This window comes from Anneissia japonica, unplaced genomic scaffold, assembly GCF_011630105.1.
Source record: "Anneissia japonica isolate Jap-2015-1 unplaced genomic scaffold, ASM1163010v1 scaffold288031_len342695_cov171, whole genome shotgun sequence".
In the NCBI taxonomy this organism is placed as follows: domain Eukaryota; kingdom Metazoa; phylum Echinodermata; class Crinoidea; order Comatulida; family Comatulidae; genus Anneissia; species Anneissia japonica.
The window spans coordinates 268610-283413 of record NW_022725829.1 but is presented as its reverse complement, the minus strand read 5'-3'; the positions used below and the strand labels follow the sequence as shown (position 1 = coordinate 283413).

Genomic DNA, 14804 nt, shown 5'->3' with positions numbered 1-14804 from the left:
TATATATCTTTACCGGTATGAGTTATAATATGAAATTAAATTTTATGTCAATGTATGTAATTGTTCATAGCAAATATACTGTAACACTATTAAAAATACAACTACAGGAATATATATCCGTGTACATAGCTTAGACTTTCCTTACTGTTATTCCAATGTTCACTAGCCGCGAAGGCTCTACTATCAACTAAACCCAAATACTGTGCCTGCCGATCTTACATGCCGATCTCTTGTATAGGGTGATGTATGCAAATTCAGGCTTCAGCTAGGGACATCATTGTGATTGGCTAGCATAAGCATATGCACGTCTGTAAAAGCTTAGGAATTGTTCTTTCCGCCAAAATCTATTGCGGACGTAAGATTTCAAAGTGTGCTGTGCAGCAAAGTAAATTTCAGCGGACTGATTTTGCCCTACGTGGACTACATTTGGCAAGTAACTATGAGGCCAAAATCAGTCCGCCGGACCGATTTTTCCCCCGGACCAAATTTTTCCTGACAGGCCTAGGCGGACTGCTGAGGGTTGTTGGACGCACAATCTGGACTAGGCCCCAGACTACTGAAAAGACCTCCTGGTCCGACCTAGCTTACATAGTGACATTTTAATAAACTTTAATTGAACAACTATTTAGTATTGTATTTGCAGACAGACAGTAAATGTATTACTTCAATGTATCAAATCAATCACCTTATATTTTATCTTTGCATTGATTCAAATATGAGGCCCATACAAAGGCTGAATCCCGAGACAATAAAAGTGAATGGGACGTCGTTCTATTAAAATCGAACAGAGGTCCCTCGCAATGCATACAGCGGCTGGCCATTGAGGCTGACACAGACTTGGAAAATTGCGCATGCGCAAAATATATTCTATACGGGTTATTATAAATAATTCATTTATTTTACCAAACTATCCTACGGTACATAAAATGCTTCCGGATCAGCTTCAGTGGTGGCACCAGGATTTGCCTGACTGGGAGGCTAAGTCCCTTACTAACAATTTCCGACAGGATCCAGGGGCATGCCTTAGTGGTGTCCAGGGCGATAAGCCTAGTGCCCAGAGGAAGTGAGTAATTTTGGCCAATTGCGTTTCTGAGGGAACATAAACCAAAATCCACTCCCCCTCCCCTCCTTTTTTATTTTATAATTCATTTTTGATCAGACAAGAAGTGTCATTCCGAAAAAAAAAGGCTTAAGCCGCACGTCGCCANNNNTAGATGTGTATAAGAGACAGGCTCATATGTCGCCATCTATATTGCCACGATCTAACAATAGTATGTACTACTTTTTTATCATTTTTTTGTATTATTGTATTATTATACAGTATAAATAACCTACATAATAAAAGAATAGTGTATTTGTTCATTAATGAAATGTCAAATTCAGATTAAGCATGGAACCCTTTGCAATAAGGGCAACGGTGATAGTAGACTGGTCAATAAAAGCCTTACTTGAAACTCAACACGGAAACATTAACTATAAAAATTATGTTGTCGTTTCTGTTACAGAGTAGCGTGATGGCAGTGGCTTTTGCAGACGAACTAGAAGATGAACTCCAGTGTCACATACATTTTGGTATATTAAAGGATACCAAAATTCTACCATGTCATCATACATTTTGCGAAAGGTGTTTAGATGGTTGGATTGCGCAAAAGAAGGGCGTCCTTATATGCCCTTTGTGTAACACTAATCATGGTTCATTTCCAAATGGAGCGAAAAATCTTCCAAAAAATTACCAACTCGAACGTGTACTTGAGGTTATGAACAGAGAATCAGAGAAGCATGTATGTGTAAAACAAAATCATAAAGTTGTTGCGTTCTGTAGCACATGTTTGGAATGTGTATGCCAAGCATGTCTGAACAAACATCAATCCCACACAACTCAAAACCTGGATACAATCAACCAAGAGCTAGCACATAAACAGAAAATCTCGAAAAATTCTCTACAACGAGCACAAGATGCATATGGCCAGCTGAAAGAAAATGCCGACATGGCTAAAGAAACGCTGGCTGTCTTTAGAGCACAATGTATAGATGCTGTGAACTCATTTTGTGACAAAGCTGTAGACGAAGTAACATCAGCCGTTGATCAAAAATCCTCGATATTGAAAAAGCAAATGGCTGAATTTAAAGAATTACACAACGAATACAAAGAAGGTGAAACTATTATAAATACGTTTTCAAAGGGGTCTGTAGATGTACCAGAAAACGTACAGAGAATGTGGGACAAACTAATGACCATCAAATCTCTGTCAAACACATCGATTGGTGTCGAGAATCCTTACCTCAAATACGAAGTAAAGTACCCTTTTGATATCCACGATATGTCTGCTGGCAAGTTGATACTTGGAACATCTCCAGATGTATCTTTATCGAAGATAGTGGTGAATAGAAATGCCGAATCCGTGGATGCAAGTGTGTATATATCGGTGATTCTGCAAGATTCGCAAAAGCAAGAGGTTTCTTATGGTAAAACAGATATTGTTTTGAGGATTGTACAGCCCGACATGTCCAATGGCAACATTCAGAAGATAGAGCGCTCCTACTACGTATTCGTTCCCACAATGATTGGTGATCATAAGATCCACGCTTACATTTATGGAAGAGAATTGTGTAATTCTCCATATGATTTGAGGGTCTCCCCATCATTCGACCAGGAAGCAGAAAAATTTGGCAACGTCAAGTACAAAGCGGCCCATGACGTGGTCGAGTTTAAAAATGAAATCTACGTAACTGACAAAGGAAACAATCGCATTGTCGTCACTGGTAAAGATGGTATAATGCGACGGGAATTTACTTTTAAGTTTGCAGACATGGTTTATGCTTTCGAGCCATTTGGAATAACAATTTCTCAAAAGGGTGTTTTACACATAACAGATATGCGTAATCACGAAGTATTCTTGTCTGCTACAAATGGTAACTTACTTAAAAAATTCGGCAAATCCAAATTGAAGAAGCCAACTGGAATTGCATTGAAAGAGAATGGTGACATACTTGTTGTGGACTACGATGATCACCGTATCTGTGTGTTTGACCAAAAGGGTGTATTTAAACGATATTACGGGGCGAAGGTAAAGATTTTGGTAAATTTTTGCACCCGTGGTTTATAGATATGCAGAGCAACAAGAGCTGGGTCGTGGCAGATCATGACAATTTCCGTTTTCAAATTATCCTCCCCAATGGAAATGCAAGGTCTGTGCCTGTGACTGTGTACGATAAAGGAGCATTTGTTAGAGGTGTGACAGTTGACCCTAATGACAACATCATAGTTAGTGTACAAGCAAATACCTATGGCAAGTATTATCACGTGCTAATGTACAATTCCGACGGTGTATTTCGTGGATGTATTTCAAAGGAAAATGTTCTTTTGCGACCACGTGGTATGTGTGTTACAAAAATAACAACTGGCGAACAGGTTCTTCTTGTTGCTGATGAAAGTGGAGTTTTACAGTTTCTAAGATGTGTATAAGAGACAGTATATATATATATAAGAACATTTTGATTTCGAAAATTCCAAAGCAAGGTAAACACAGTGTTTATCTTACAATATTTTACGCATTTTTTACTATTATAATAATTTTAACACATCTTAGATGTTTTTTTTTTAAATATTTAATATTTTTGTTGTAGTATTTGTATATTGTAGTATTCTATCTCATTTCCAGCAACCAATTTTGTTTTATGCCTTTTTTGTTGTATGGAACGCAATTAAATAAAAACATAAGCTTGAAAGTATTCCTTATCGGTTTTGTTGAAATGTAATGTTAACGTTATATGCTTATGATGTATCGTAATTGGTAGTGGCGGTGGTGGTAATTGTGATTTTGTTAAAACAAAATAATTTTAGAGAATGTTAAGTGCATAAAGTTTATGATACTCACATACAGTAAATGCATAATGATATATAATAATAAGAAATAAGTACGCCTACATTACACGGCTTTAATCAGTGAAATTTTTAGATGTTCAATTAAGTTTATGATATTCACATACATTAACTACACCATGATATATAATAATAAGTAATAAGTACGCCTACATTACACGGTTTCAATCAGTGAAATTTTCAGATGTTGAATTAGGTTTATGATATCACATACAGTAAATACAACATGATATATATTAATAAGTAATAAGTACGCCTACATTACATGGCTTAAATCAGTGTAATTTTCAGATGATAAATTAATGTTATGTAGGCTAATTCCACAAAATGCTCAACATTTTAAGCGTGGAATAGCTGTATATTGTGTTCTGAGATGGAGGTTTTAATGAGAGAGGATGACTGACAAGACATAAATCACTGCCTAAAACTGAACAGAATGTAAGACATTAGACAAAAATATAAAGTTGTTTTAGAAAATTTAAAAACGGCACCTGTATATTGCTTTTTTAATTGAACACTTCACATTAGTTCCAAATTGTTGGATTTAAGCCCATCTACATTCGGTCAATATTAAAACATGGATTTAATACTACAAAATTACGATAAATGCTACCTACTGTATGTAAAATTTTAAATATTTGTTCGACAGTTAAGATATAGACCTATTTGAACATTACATTGTTACATAATATTTAAATAAAAGTTCTAATCGTAAATAAAATACTATATTATTTGATATTTTTTAATTTTTTAAACTAGAAATCATACAACATAAATGTATAATGGTATGTAGATATGAAAATGAAAAGCAATATTTCATTTTGATAACAAAGTAATAAAACGTAAACGTATACTAGGCCTATTGTTTGATCTGGGCCTATTATTTATGTGGATTGGCAGAATACTTGCCATTATTATTTTCTACTAAAAGGTTTATGGTTTTCAATAACAAAGACAGAGAGTTACATCGTATAGAAGTGGCATATGGATGTTTACAACTATTGACTGTATCAGGATAACCAAAAAAATGGGATTGATTTTGAAAACACTGTCGATTTCTGAATTATACTCACGTGCCCTGAAGACATTAGAATAACGTCGATTAACCAAATTCTTTTAATCTTAATATAAAATGACTCCAGTTTTCAGACTGCAATCATGACGATGGTTATGATAATAATGGATAATTGACGATAAAGATGACGATCATGACGATGATTATCATGATGATGATTGATGAATGGTGCTAACAAAGATGATGAATATTACTCTAATAGTTCTACTAGCCACTGTGTGTTTCAGCTAGAGGGCTGAAATGCAAGTTACTATAGCGTACCGTCTTTCGGATTAGACGTTTAAGCCGTTGGTCCCGTATGATTTATGGCCCATGTGCATGTTAAAGAACGCAGCACACTCTTCGGAAAAGAGTAGGGGATTGTCTCCCAGTGTACTGCCCAATCACCACCAGAAGGACCCCACTGGAAATAAGCCTTCTTTCGACTTGTGTGATCCTTGGTGTTTACACAAAATAAATCCATCCATCCACTATTATAATATTTTGTAAAATTAATATATGGCTATTTCATCCTACGCAACATACGTACTTTCTGAAATCTACCACTACAACAACACAACAAAAAAAAGTTAGAGAAGGATGTTAGCATATATTTTACGTGTACATTATTGCACCTCGTCAACTATAGTTATCTAGGCCTACATTGAAGTACTTACAAGGAAATGTTTACTGAGTAAGTGCGCATGCATGCTATAACGATCTTATAGCATGCACTTCAGTGCCAAAGCTAACAACGATTGTTCAACAACTGTATGTCTACGTTGTAATAATACAATCAGTATGGCATTGTTACATGATTGGTATAAAAGATGGTCCCGAGTGCATTTTACAATCTGTATTGGACCATAGTCCAGGGGGTAGTGGAAAATCCATCAGGTGACACCCACTGCTTTATCTAATATTTATTTAGTTACTTTTACCATTCTCTTTACCCTGCCTTTTACTAATAATTGGCTATTTACTTTCAGAGAGTTGGTTGGGCCTCCACTAAACTATGACCAGAGGCAAAAAGAAACAATGATACTGTCTATCTAATTTGAGTTTCAGCAGGGAGAGGTGCAGTATGTAATTTGAGAAAAAAAAATTAATCTAAAATGAACATTTTGGTGCAATGAAAATCTGGTGCATATTGCGCACCTCCCCAAATTACAAAAGGTTCATATTTTCCGGGGTAGAAAATTCAAAACATTCTTACACGATCCAGAAATCCATCCACCAAAACTCCTTGACTAATCACAGCAGTTTCCAAGTAGAATTGCCTCTAATTTGTCGTACAAGGAAAGACTTTTAACTGTATTTATAAGCTTTTTGAGAAATTTTAGTTTTTCCTGCCGCTTATATATATGTGGTTTTCCTCGCAAAGCCGATGCTCGTGTGATTGTGAGTTTCCTACCTATCAGGTACTATGCGGCTTGAGACAAGCCTGCTCGTGACAGACGCGGCTGTGCGTCTTAATATGCGGTGGTGGACCTCTCCTGTCATTCGACCCTCTTTCTACCCCTCCTGTTTATACTCCTACACTTTTGGAGTCATTAGGAGGTCGGAAGTTTTTAATAAGATTGATTTAATATTTATAACCAGACCAGTTTCCTTAACATAAGAAAGTTGCTATATTCATCGTTAGGCCTATCAACATTTTTGATAGACTACAGAACAGTGGAAAATAAAAACACTGAATATAATGTTTGCTCTCAAAACCAGTGGCGGATTCAGGGGTGGGGCAGCCAGCCCGGGCCCTCCTCCTAAATGAGTAAAAAAGAAAATTTATATTGAAATTTTAAGACTTAAGAGTCACGGCATTTCCGGCTGCCTATAGTTGCCATGTATGATGGAATTACAAATGTTCCTACCTCAGACCCCACCAGTGGTGGCGCCAGCGGGGGTGGGGGAGGGGGATATATATATATATATATATATATATATATATATATATGTTTTTAATCTACTTGTTAACATATATATATATATATATGTTTTTAATCTACTTGTTTATTATATGATATATTATGTTTATAATAAGCAAGTAGATTAAAAACATATATATGTGTGTGTGTGTGTGTGTATGTGTGTGTTTTTAATCTACTTGCTTATTATATGATGCAAAAACGCTTCTAGACAATCGAATACAAATTTTTTTATTCGTGTATACATATACGACAGGTGGGCAAAGTGCGGCCCGCGAAAATGAATTAAAAACCCTATGTGTGCGGCCTCCCAAGCAACCACAATGCTACGCAGCAACATTGATTCTATGTTACTTCATTATAATACAGGTAGGAATTCTAGAGTATTCTTTGGCAAACAGTATATCAACAAACAGTATAAGGAAATTTTTTCTTATTTGATAGGCTATTTTCGATATGATACTCACATCACTTTTCATTTATTCGAGCTCTGTTTTCACCATTATTTAATTATATAAACAGAGTGCTACACACAAAAATTATATATATATATATATATATATATATATACAGGTATATATATGTTATATATGCATATTTGAAAATGATATCTAGAAGTTTATTCGATATTATTGCCTTCATACCATTACTTGAATGTGATATTTAATATTTGTCTACATAATTTCATTTATGCTAAAGTTATCTATATACTCTTCTTAATTTTTCTTGATTTTTCTTTTATTTATTTTCACTTTCTCCATTATATTCATTTTCTATACTTTTTTATTTCATTTCCTTTCGAGTTTTTTTCTTCTCCTTTTCGTTCTTGATCTTTAGGAGTCATAGTATCACTATGGGAAGTTTCATGCTTTCTTCAAGAAGTGCACGATTCTACCTGAAATTTAACCTTAGCCGCTCTACTATAAGAATATGTCTGAGTGCGAAGGGGCTCCACCCTCTCGACCTCAGAAGGGTCCACTTCCCACAAATTCGCACCCACCCAACGAAAAATCCTGTACGGTCCTGGTGTCTCCTTGTGAAAATATCGTGTTTGCACTTGCAGATTCTCAGTAAGGCTACAAAAGCGCATTTTTTTTATAAGTATAGATGATCATTAAAAAAAACCTCTGTAGGATGTACCTTATGAAATAGGCTACCGTAGTTGCCCTTGTGTAGTAGCTCCCGCATATCTGACTTCAAATCGATCAGCGTGACCATGACAAAAGAAACACTTCTGAGTTTCGAACACACTTTGAAAATATGGGAAAGGGTCAAAAGGGTGAGGGTCTAATATTTAATCATATTATCAGACTATGACATTTGAAACTTGTCAAAGGTCAAAAACATCATTTCCAGTCATTTTCTAGCAAACTTTTCTATTAGACCAAATAGAAACATTAATGTTCCGAACATATTGACACCACAATTAACTCTTTACCACCAGTGGTTGCGGAGATGTAATGACCCTATTGCTATGACCTTAAAACGTGTCAAAGGTTAGAAACAGCATTTCTGGTCATTTTATAGCAGCCAAAATGTTCCATTAGAGCAAATAGAAACCGGAATGTTCTGAACAAACAGGCACCAAAATGAACTCTCTACCACTAGTGGTTACGGAGATATGACGACCCTATAGCTATGACCTTTGGCCCTGACCTTTTGACCTTTCGCCACATTTTGAAAATGTGTTACCAAGCCAAAAATGATTCTTAGACCGCCCTGAACCAATTTCTGAAGTCAAATTCTCTGGACCTCAAAGTGCATACAAAACCTGGTCTGGCTAATAGGGTAATTGTATTTTATCTAATTATTATTCAAACATTTTTTCTGATGTGTTTTGTATATTTGATAGAGGGCCCCTGAACATCCTTCTTGATCCACTTGGGAGTGTTACCCTCTCTATAAATAAAGTTTAAATAAAGAATTATTATCTGCAGTCCGGTGTTCGTCTACAATCAATCAATAGAGGTGTCCTACTTCCTTTGTATCAATTCCATTAGAACTTTTAACAGCAAAGCCCATAGATCAATTTTATACTGCAAATCTTTTTATTTTTTTTACGATTCTATTGTCAGGAATCTTTTCTACTTTTTAACGATTGTCATTTTTTTACATTAGGATATTTTATCTTTTTTTTTCAATGATTCTTAATATCATTTTAACATTGAATATTTTAACGTATTGAATATTTCGTGTTTTACTTAATATTTCAATATACAGTATTTTTTAGATTGTACTTGGCAATATGTGTATTCAAACAAAAATAAAATTCCATTTTAAAATACGTTTGTGTTTTTAATGGAAAAGTCAATAAATTAATCTTTAATATTTAATCTTGAATACGTTATTAAAGGTTTTCTTTCTTTTTTTATATGCTTTGACCATACGACCACTGGCCATAGTGTTTTTTGGGGTGTCCAAAAGGAAAAATCGAATTTTGTTTAATATTTGATCACTAAAAATTAACGAATTGCTGTTATAACCTTTGACCCCATTCGAGATAATTTCATATAAGAAGTTGTAGAGATTTGTCTCAGATTAGTCAGAACAAACATACTTTCACTTTCACTGTAAAAACAGGTACAGGAAATTGCATACCATACATGTATATTGCTATTTTGAGTACTTTAACATAGAAAAAATATTAATATTGAACGGCAATTCAACACGAAAGAAAATATAGCGTAATACTAGGCTACACAATTTCAAACCGAGCTCATAGATTTCATGAAGTGATAGGTAACTACCCCAACCAATTATAAAATCTAATTGTAAAGCTTTAGTCTCGCTTCCATTTTTGTAAACATAGTGGCCAATATTCTCATCGAAAGATGTCCGCCTTAATGCAATCTATCTTCCTGTTTCCTATAATAAACAGTTTTTTGTCATACATAATTAAATCAGGTGAACAAAAGTTAAAATAAGAAAGTAACAATTAAAACATTAAATGTGTAAGATTTTTTTTAAATAAATATAAAAAGTAAACAAATGTACAAAAGTGAAGGCATAAATATGCATATTTAACATGTAATAAATATATAATGTTTAATATAATAATAAATAATACATATTTACATATAATATAATACAATTGGAGAAGTTATAGTTAATATTATCATTAATATTATAATTATTATTATTATCATTATTATTATTATCATTATTATTATTATTATTAATATTATTATTATTATTATTATTAGTATTTTTAATATTATTATTATTATTGCAAAATAGATGAAGATGAAAGTAAAAGTCTGTTTACATCGCTTGTTGTACACCAGATTGGCTATAGTCTTCCGGACTTTGTTGCATGGATTCTATTAATTTGATGGTCAACATCATTCACGATCTTTTCTATCATACTGTATTAGTTACAGCACCATCTCTCAAATTTACGAATAGAATTTCGAACAGAATTTACTTTATTACTTTATGGGGAGAAATCACTTCTAACCTAAGCATAATGGTTAAAATGTTATGGCTTTTAGAAATTTTACCTCTAAATTATTGTATACACCGAATGTAAATGGTCAATAAGTAGGCCTAATTTTTACAGAGACACGAACATGCCTTTAAATTTTAATCAAAGTCAATAAGGGAAATCTTGGACAAAATATTAATTTTCTAATAAATATATAATAAATATGTTTTCTTTGATTTTCATTCGTTAGAGACACCTCATCAATATTAAAAGAGAACTAGCAAAATGATTTGTTGTTCTAGAGTGGATTTTTGATATGCCATTAATAATAGAATCAACCATAAAATCGTTTTTTGGCTATTTTTTATGAAATTATAGACGATTATATACGATTTTACCATGACGTCACTGGCGAAAAAGTAACAAAAGATCGTGTAAATAGCGCCGCGTATGATCTTTGCGTGCATGCTGTAACAATCACAATTTACAGCCATGGTGTACCTAAATACAACGGTGGGGGAAAACTAGAAGATGTAACAGTAGTATGTTCTATCTGTCTCTTATACACATCTAGATGTGTATAAGAGACAGCTTTCACTTTCACTGTAAAAACAGGTACAGGAAATTGCATACCATACATGTATATTGCTATTTTGAGTACTTTAACATAGAAAAAATATTAATATTGAACGGCAATTCAACACGAAAGAAAATATAGCGTAATACTAGGCTACACAATTTCAAACCGAGCTCATAGATTTCATGAAGTGATAGGTAACTACCCCAACCAATTATAAAATCTAATTGTAAAGCTTTAGTCTCGCTTCCATTTTTGTAAACATAGTGGCCAATATTCTCATCGAAAGATGTCCGCCTTAATGCAATCTATCTTCCTGTTTCCTATAATAAACAGTTTTTTGTCATACATAATTAAATCAGGTGAACAAAAGTTAAAATAAGAAAGTAACAATTAAAACATTAAATGTGTAAGATTTTTTTAAAATAAATATAAAAAGTAAACAAATGTACAAAAGTGAAGGCATAAATATGCATATTTAACATGTAATAAATATATAATGTTCAATATAATAATAAATAATACATATTTACATATAATATAATACAATTGGAGAAGTTATAGTTAATATTATCATTAATATTATAATTATTATTATTATTATTATTATTATTATTATTATTATTATTATTATTATCATTATTATTATTATCATTATTATTATTATTATTATTATTATTAATATTATTATTATTATTATTATTAGTATTTTTAATATTATTATTATTATCATTATTATTATTATTATTAATATTATTATTATTATTAGTATTTTTAATATTATTATTATTATTGCAAAATAGATGAAGATGAAAGTGAAAGTCTGTTTACATCGCTTGTTGTACACCAGATTGGCTATAGTCTTCCGGACTTTGTTGCATGGATTCTATTAATTTGATGGTCAACATCATTCACGATCTTTTCTATCATACTGTATTAGTTACATTTCTTCAAGTACAAACTGTTTAGGTCATTCAGGCACGTACGCAAAGGGTGGGGGTGATGCGACGGGTGCGTACGCAACCCCCTCCCCCCCCCCAAAAAAAATACCAGACCTCCTTGACCAATCAGAGCAGTTTCCAACTAGTACCTCCTCTAATTCGTCGTACACGCAACGACTTTCAACTGTATTTATATAAGCTTTTGAGGAATTGTAGTGTTTTGCCCGTCGTGTTTCAGCGCGTAGAGGTTTCACAAAAATCATTTTTATTCTCGCTTGGAAGCAGCAGCGCGACAAAGGAATGAGATGATGACATTTTCCCTAATGTAACTGTGCTTGTAGACTGTTCTGCACTCTTCCCATTGGTGGTGCCCCTCCGGGCCTGTATCCAGGGGGGTTTTATGGTTCGGGAGAACCCCCTTTTCTAGCAAAACCCCCTCTTTTCTGGCAAAACCCTCTCTTTAAATTTCCCAAATAAGTCTTCTAACCCCAACTAATGCACTGCAGACCCACCCAGACACAGACATTTTCAAACATATCTGCTTTTATAGCATTATTTAGACCCGTAAACACAAAAATCCTCTTGCTTTGGGGGATTTGCCGACCCCACCGGGGCTTCGACTGTGGACCTCACGCCTCACGCATAGAACCCCCCCCCCCTTGAAAGAACCTGGCTACGGGCCTGCCCTCCTACTTTCCTCCACTAAATTTGTCAAACATTTTAAAAAAAGAAAAGAAATTTATATTCAAATTCAAGTCTGAGAGTGCCATCTTCGGCCATCTAATGGTACCATTATCACTTAAATGTTCTTACCTCAGCCCCACCATGATGGGGCTGAGGTGTTATAGATTCTCAATTTGCGAAAGTCCTTCCCTTGCCCCCGCTAATTCGAATTCCTATATCCGCCACTGACAATGGTGGATTCAATGAGGCCCGGCCGTCCCGTTCCCCCTAAACTTTTAAACTTTTTAAAAAATGAGGAAAAAGAAAATGATATTCAAATTGTATGAGAATGCCATTTCCAGTATCTAGAGGTGCCATAAATCATAAATTTTCTACTCTCGGCCCCAACCATGGCGATATCACCTTCATCTGTGAAAGTCCCTCCTTGCCCATTCCATCCTCTTCAAATTCCTGGATAGGCCACTGAAAATTATTTAATACTGTACATATTGCATCTTCAGAAATCATCAAAACTTCCTGAGCTTTACTCCATTCGACCCAGCATGGTGTTATGCACCTCCACTCTCTACAAATTCGCACCCACCCAATAAAATTCTTGCATAAACAAGTATATTCTTTGGTTTTCTTTCTTGGTTGTATATGTTGTATATGAGTTCCAGTTGAAGTCTTTGTTTACAAATTGTGCCTAGATTTTAATTTCGTTTACAATTTCAATACTCTCTATTGTGATTATTTTCTTTTTCATGAATTCGAAAACAATTTCTTTAGTTTCATCACCAGTATTTAGAATAAAATAATAATTATTGCACCATCTCTCAAATTTACGAATAGAATTTCGAACAGAATTTACTTTATTACTTTATGGGGAGAAATCACTTCTAACCTAAGCATAATGGTTAAAATGTTATGGCTTTTAGAAATTTTACCTCTAAATTATTGTATACACCGAATGTAAATGGTCAATAAGTAGGCCTAATTTTTACAGAGACACGAACATGCCTTTAAATTTTAATCAAAGTCAATAAGGGAAATCTTGGACAAAATATTAATTTTCTAATAAATATATAATAAATATGTTTTCTTTGATTTTCATTCGTTAGAGACACCTCATCAATATTAAAAGAGAACTAGCAAAATGATTTGTTGTTCTAGAGTGGATTTTTGATATGCCATTAATAATAGAATCAACCTTAAAATCGTTTTTTGGCTATTTTTTATGAAATTATAGACGATTATATACGATTTTACCATGACGTCACTGGCGAAAAAGTAACAAAAGATCGTGTAAATAGCACCGCGTATGGAATCCGCCGCGTATGATCTTTGCGTGCATGCTGTAACAATCACAATTTACAGCCATGGTGTACCTAAATACAACGGTGGGGGAAAACTAGAAGATGTAACAGTAGTATGTTCTATTAACTTAAAATTTGTACTCGTTAAAATGGGTTATACTGAGACGATTTTCACCATTCAAAAGTCGATATAAAATGTGCTGGTTAACGTTTATTAAGATTTTTGGAAAGAAAATAATGAAATTATGTCTCTAAATAGAAGTTCATATACTGTACATCAGCCGAATGTAGTACAATTGTTTATCAGTGTGATTAATCTGCTCAATAAACAATTTTAATTACTTGTGCAAATATAAAAATGACGGTTGGAAGCGACGATCGAAGAAAAACGGTTAAGCAAGCCAAGGACTTCGCTAACTTCCATTCCTCATTATTAAAATCCTTCCATTCATGGGCACTGTCTAAAACTTTCTTCCGGCTTATCTCTGAAATTGTAACCTTTTAGTCTGCAGTTGGCTCAACATACAATACTGTACATTCATTATCCACCATCAACTAAACTGCCTTAAAGGGAAAAAAAATCGGTTCGTGTGGGAATCGAACACACAACCTCCATGTTTGCTAGGCATTATCCACCATCAACTGAACTGCCTTAAAAACTAAAACTGCCTTTAAAAAAAAACTGGCTCGTGTGGGAATCGAACCCACGACCTTCAAAAAATAAATAAATAAATACATTTATACATACAATACATCGCCGAGTTTACTACGGAGGGAGGTAAACCGCGGCCCCTAAACCATAAATGCGATAAACCTAGTACCACACCAAGTACCAGTTAGTCAACTCTGATCCTACTAGAAAAAAATACATATACACTACAGGTTAATATTACGCGTGGTCATGGTGTCAAAAATGGGCCGTGGGCCAAGAGGGGTTTTTTTTGTTTTTTTTTTGTCTAAAAATGTAGAATTAAATTTATAATCGATTTTTGATTGTTACCATCTCCATAACTTACACACT

General features: G+C 33.9%; 1 protein-coding gene across 1 annotated transcript in view; it reads left to right on the top strand.

Annotated features, from left to right (window-relative positions):
* Window positions 1-3446, top strand: part of LOC117112932 (tripartite motif-containing protein 2-like) — a 7675-nt gene extending 4229 nt beyond the window's left edge. The window contains exon 2 of the mRNA XM_033256154.1: window positions 1506-3446. Within this exon, the coding sequence (XP_033112045.1) occupies window positions 1515-3107 (1593 nt within the window). The 5' untranslated portion in view covers window positions 1506-1514 and the 3' untranslated portion in view covers window positions 3108-3446. The remainder of the gene's footprint in view (window positions 1-1505) is intronic.
* The last annotated feature ends 11358 nt before the right edge of the window (window positions 3447-14804 follow it).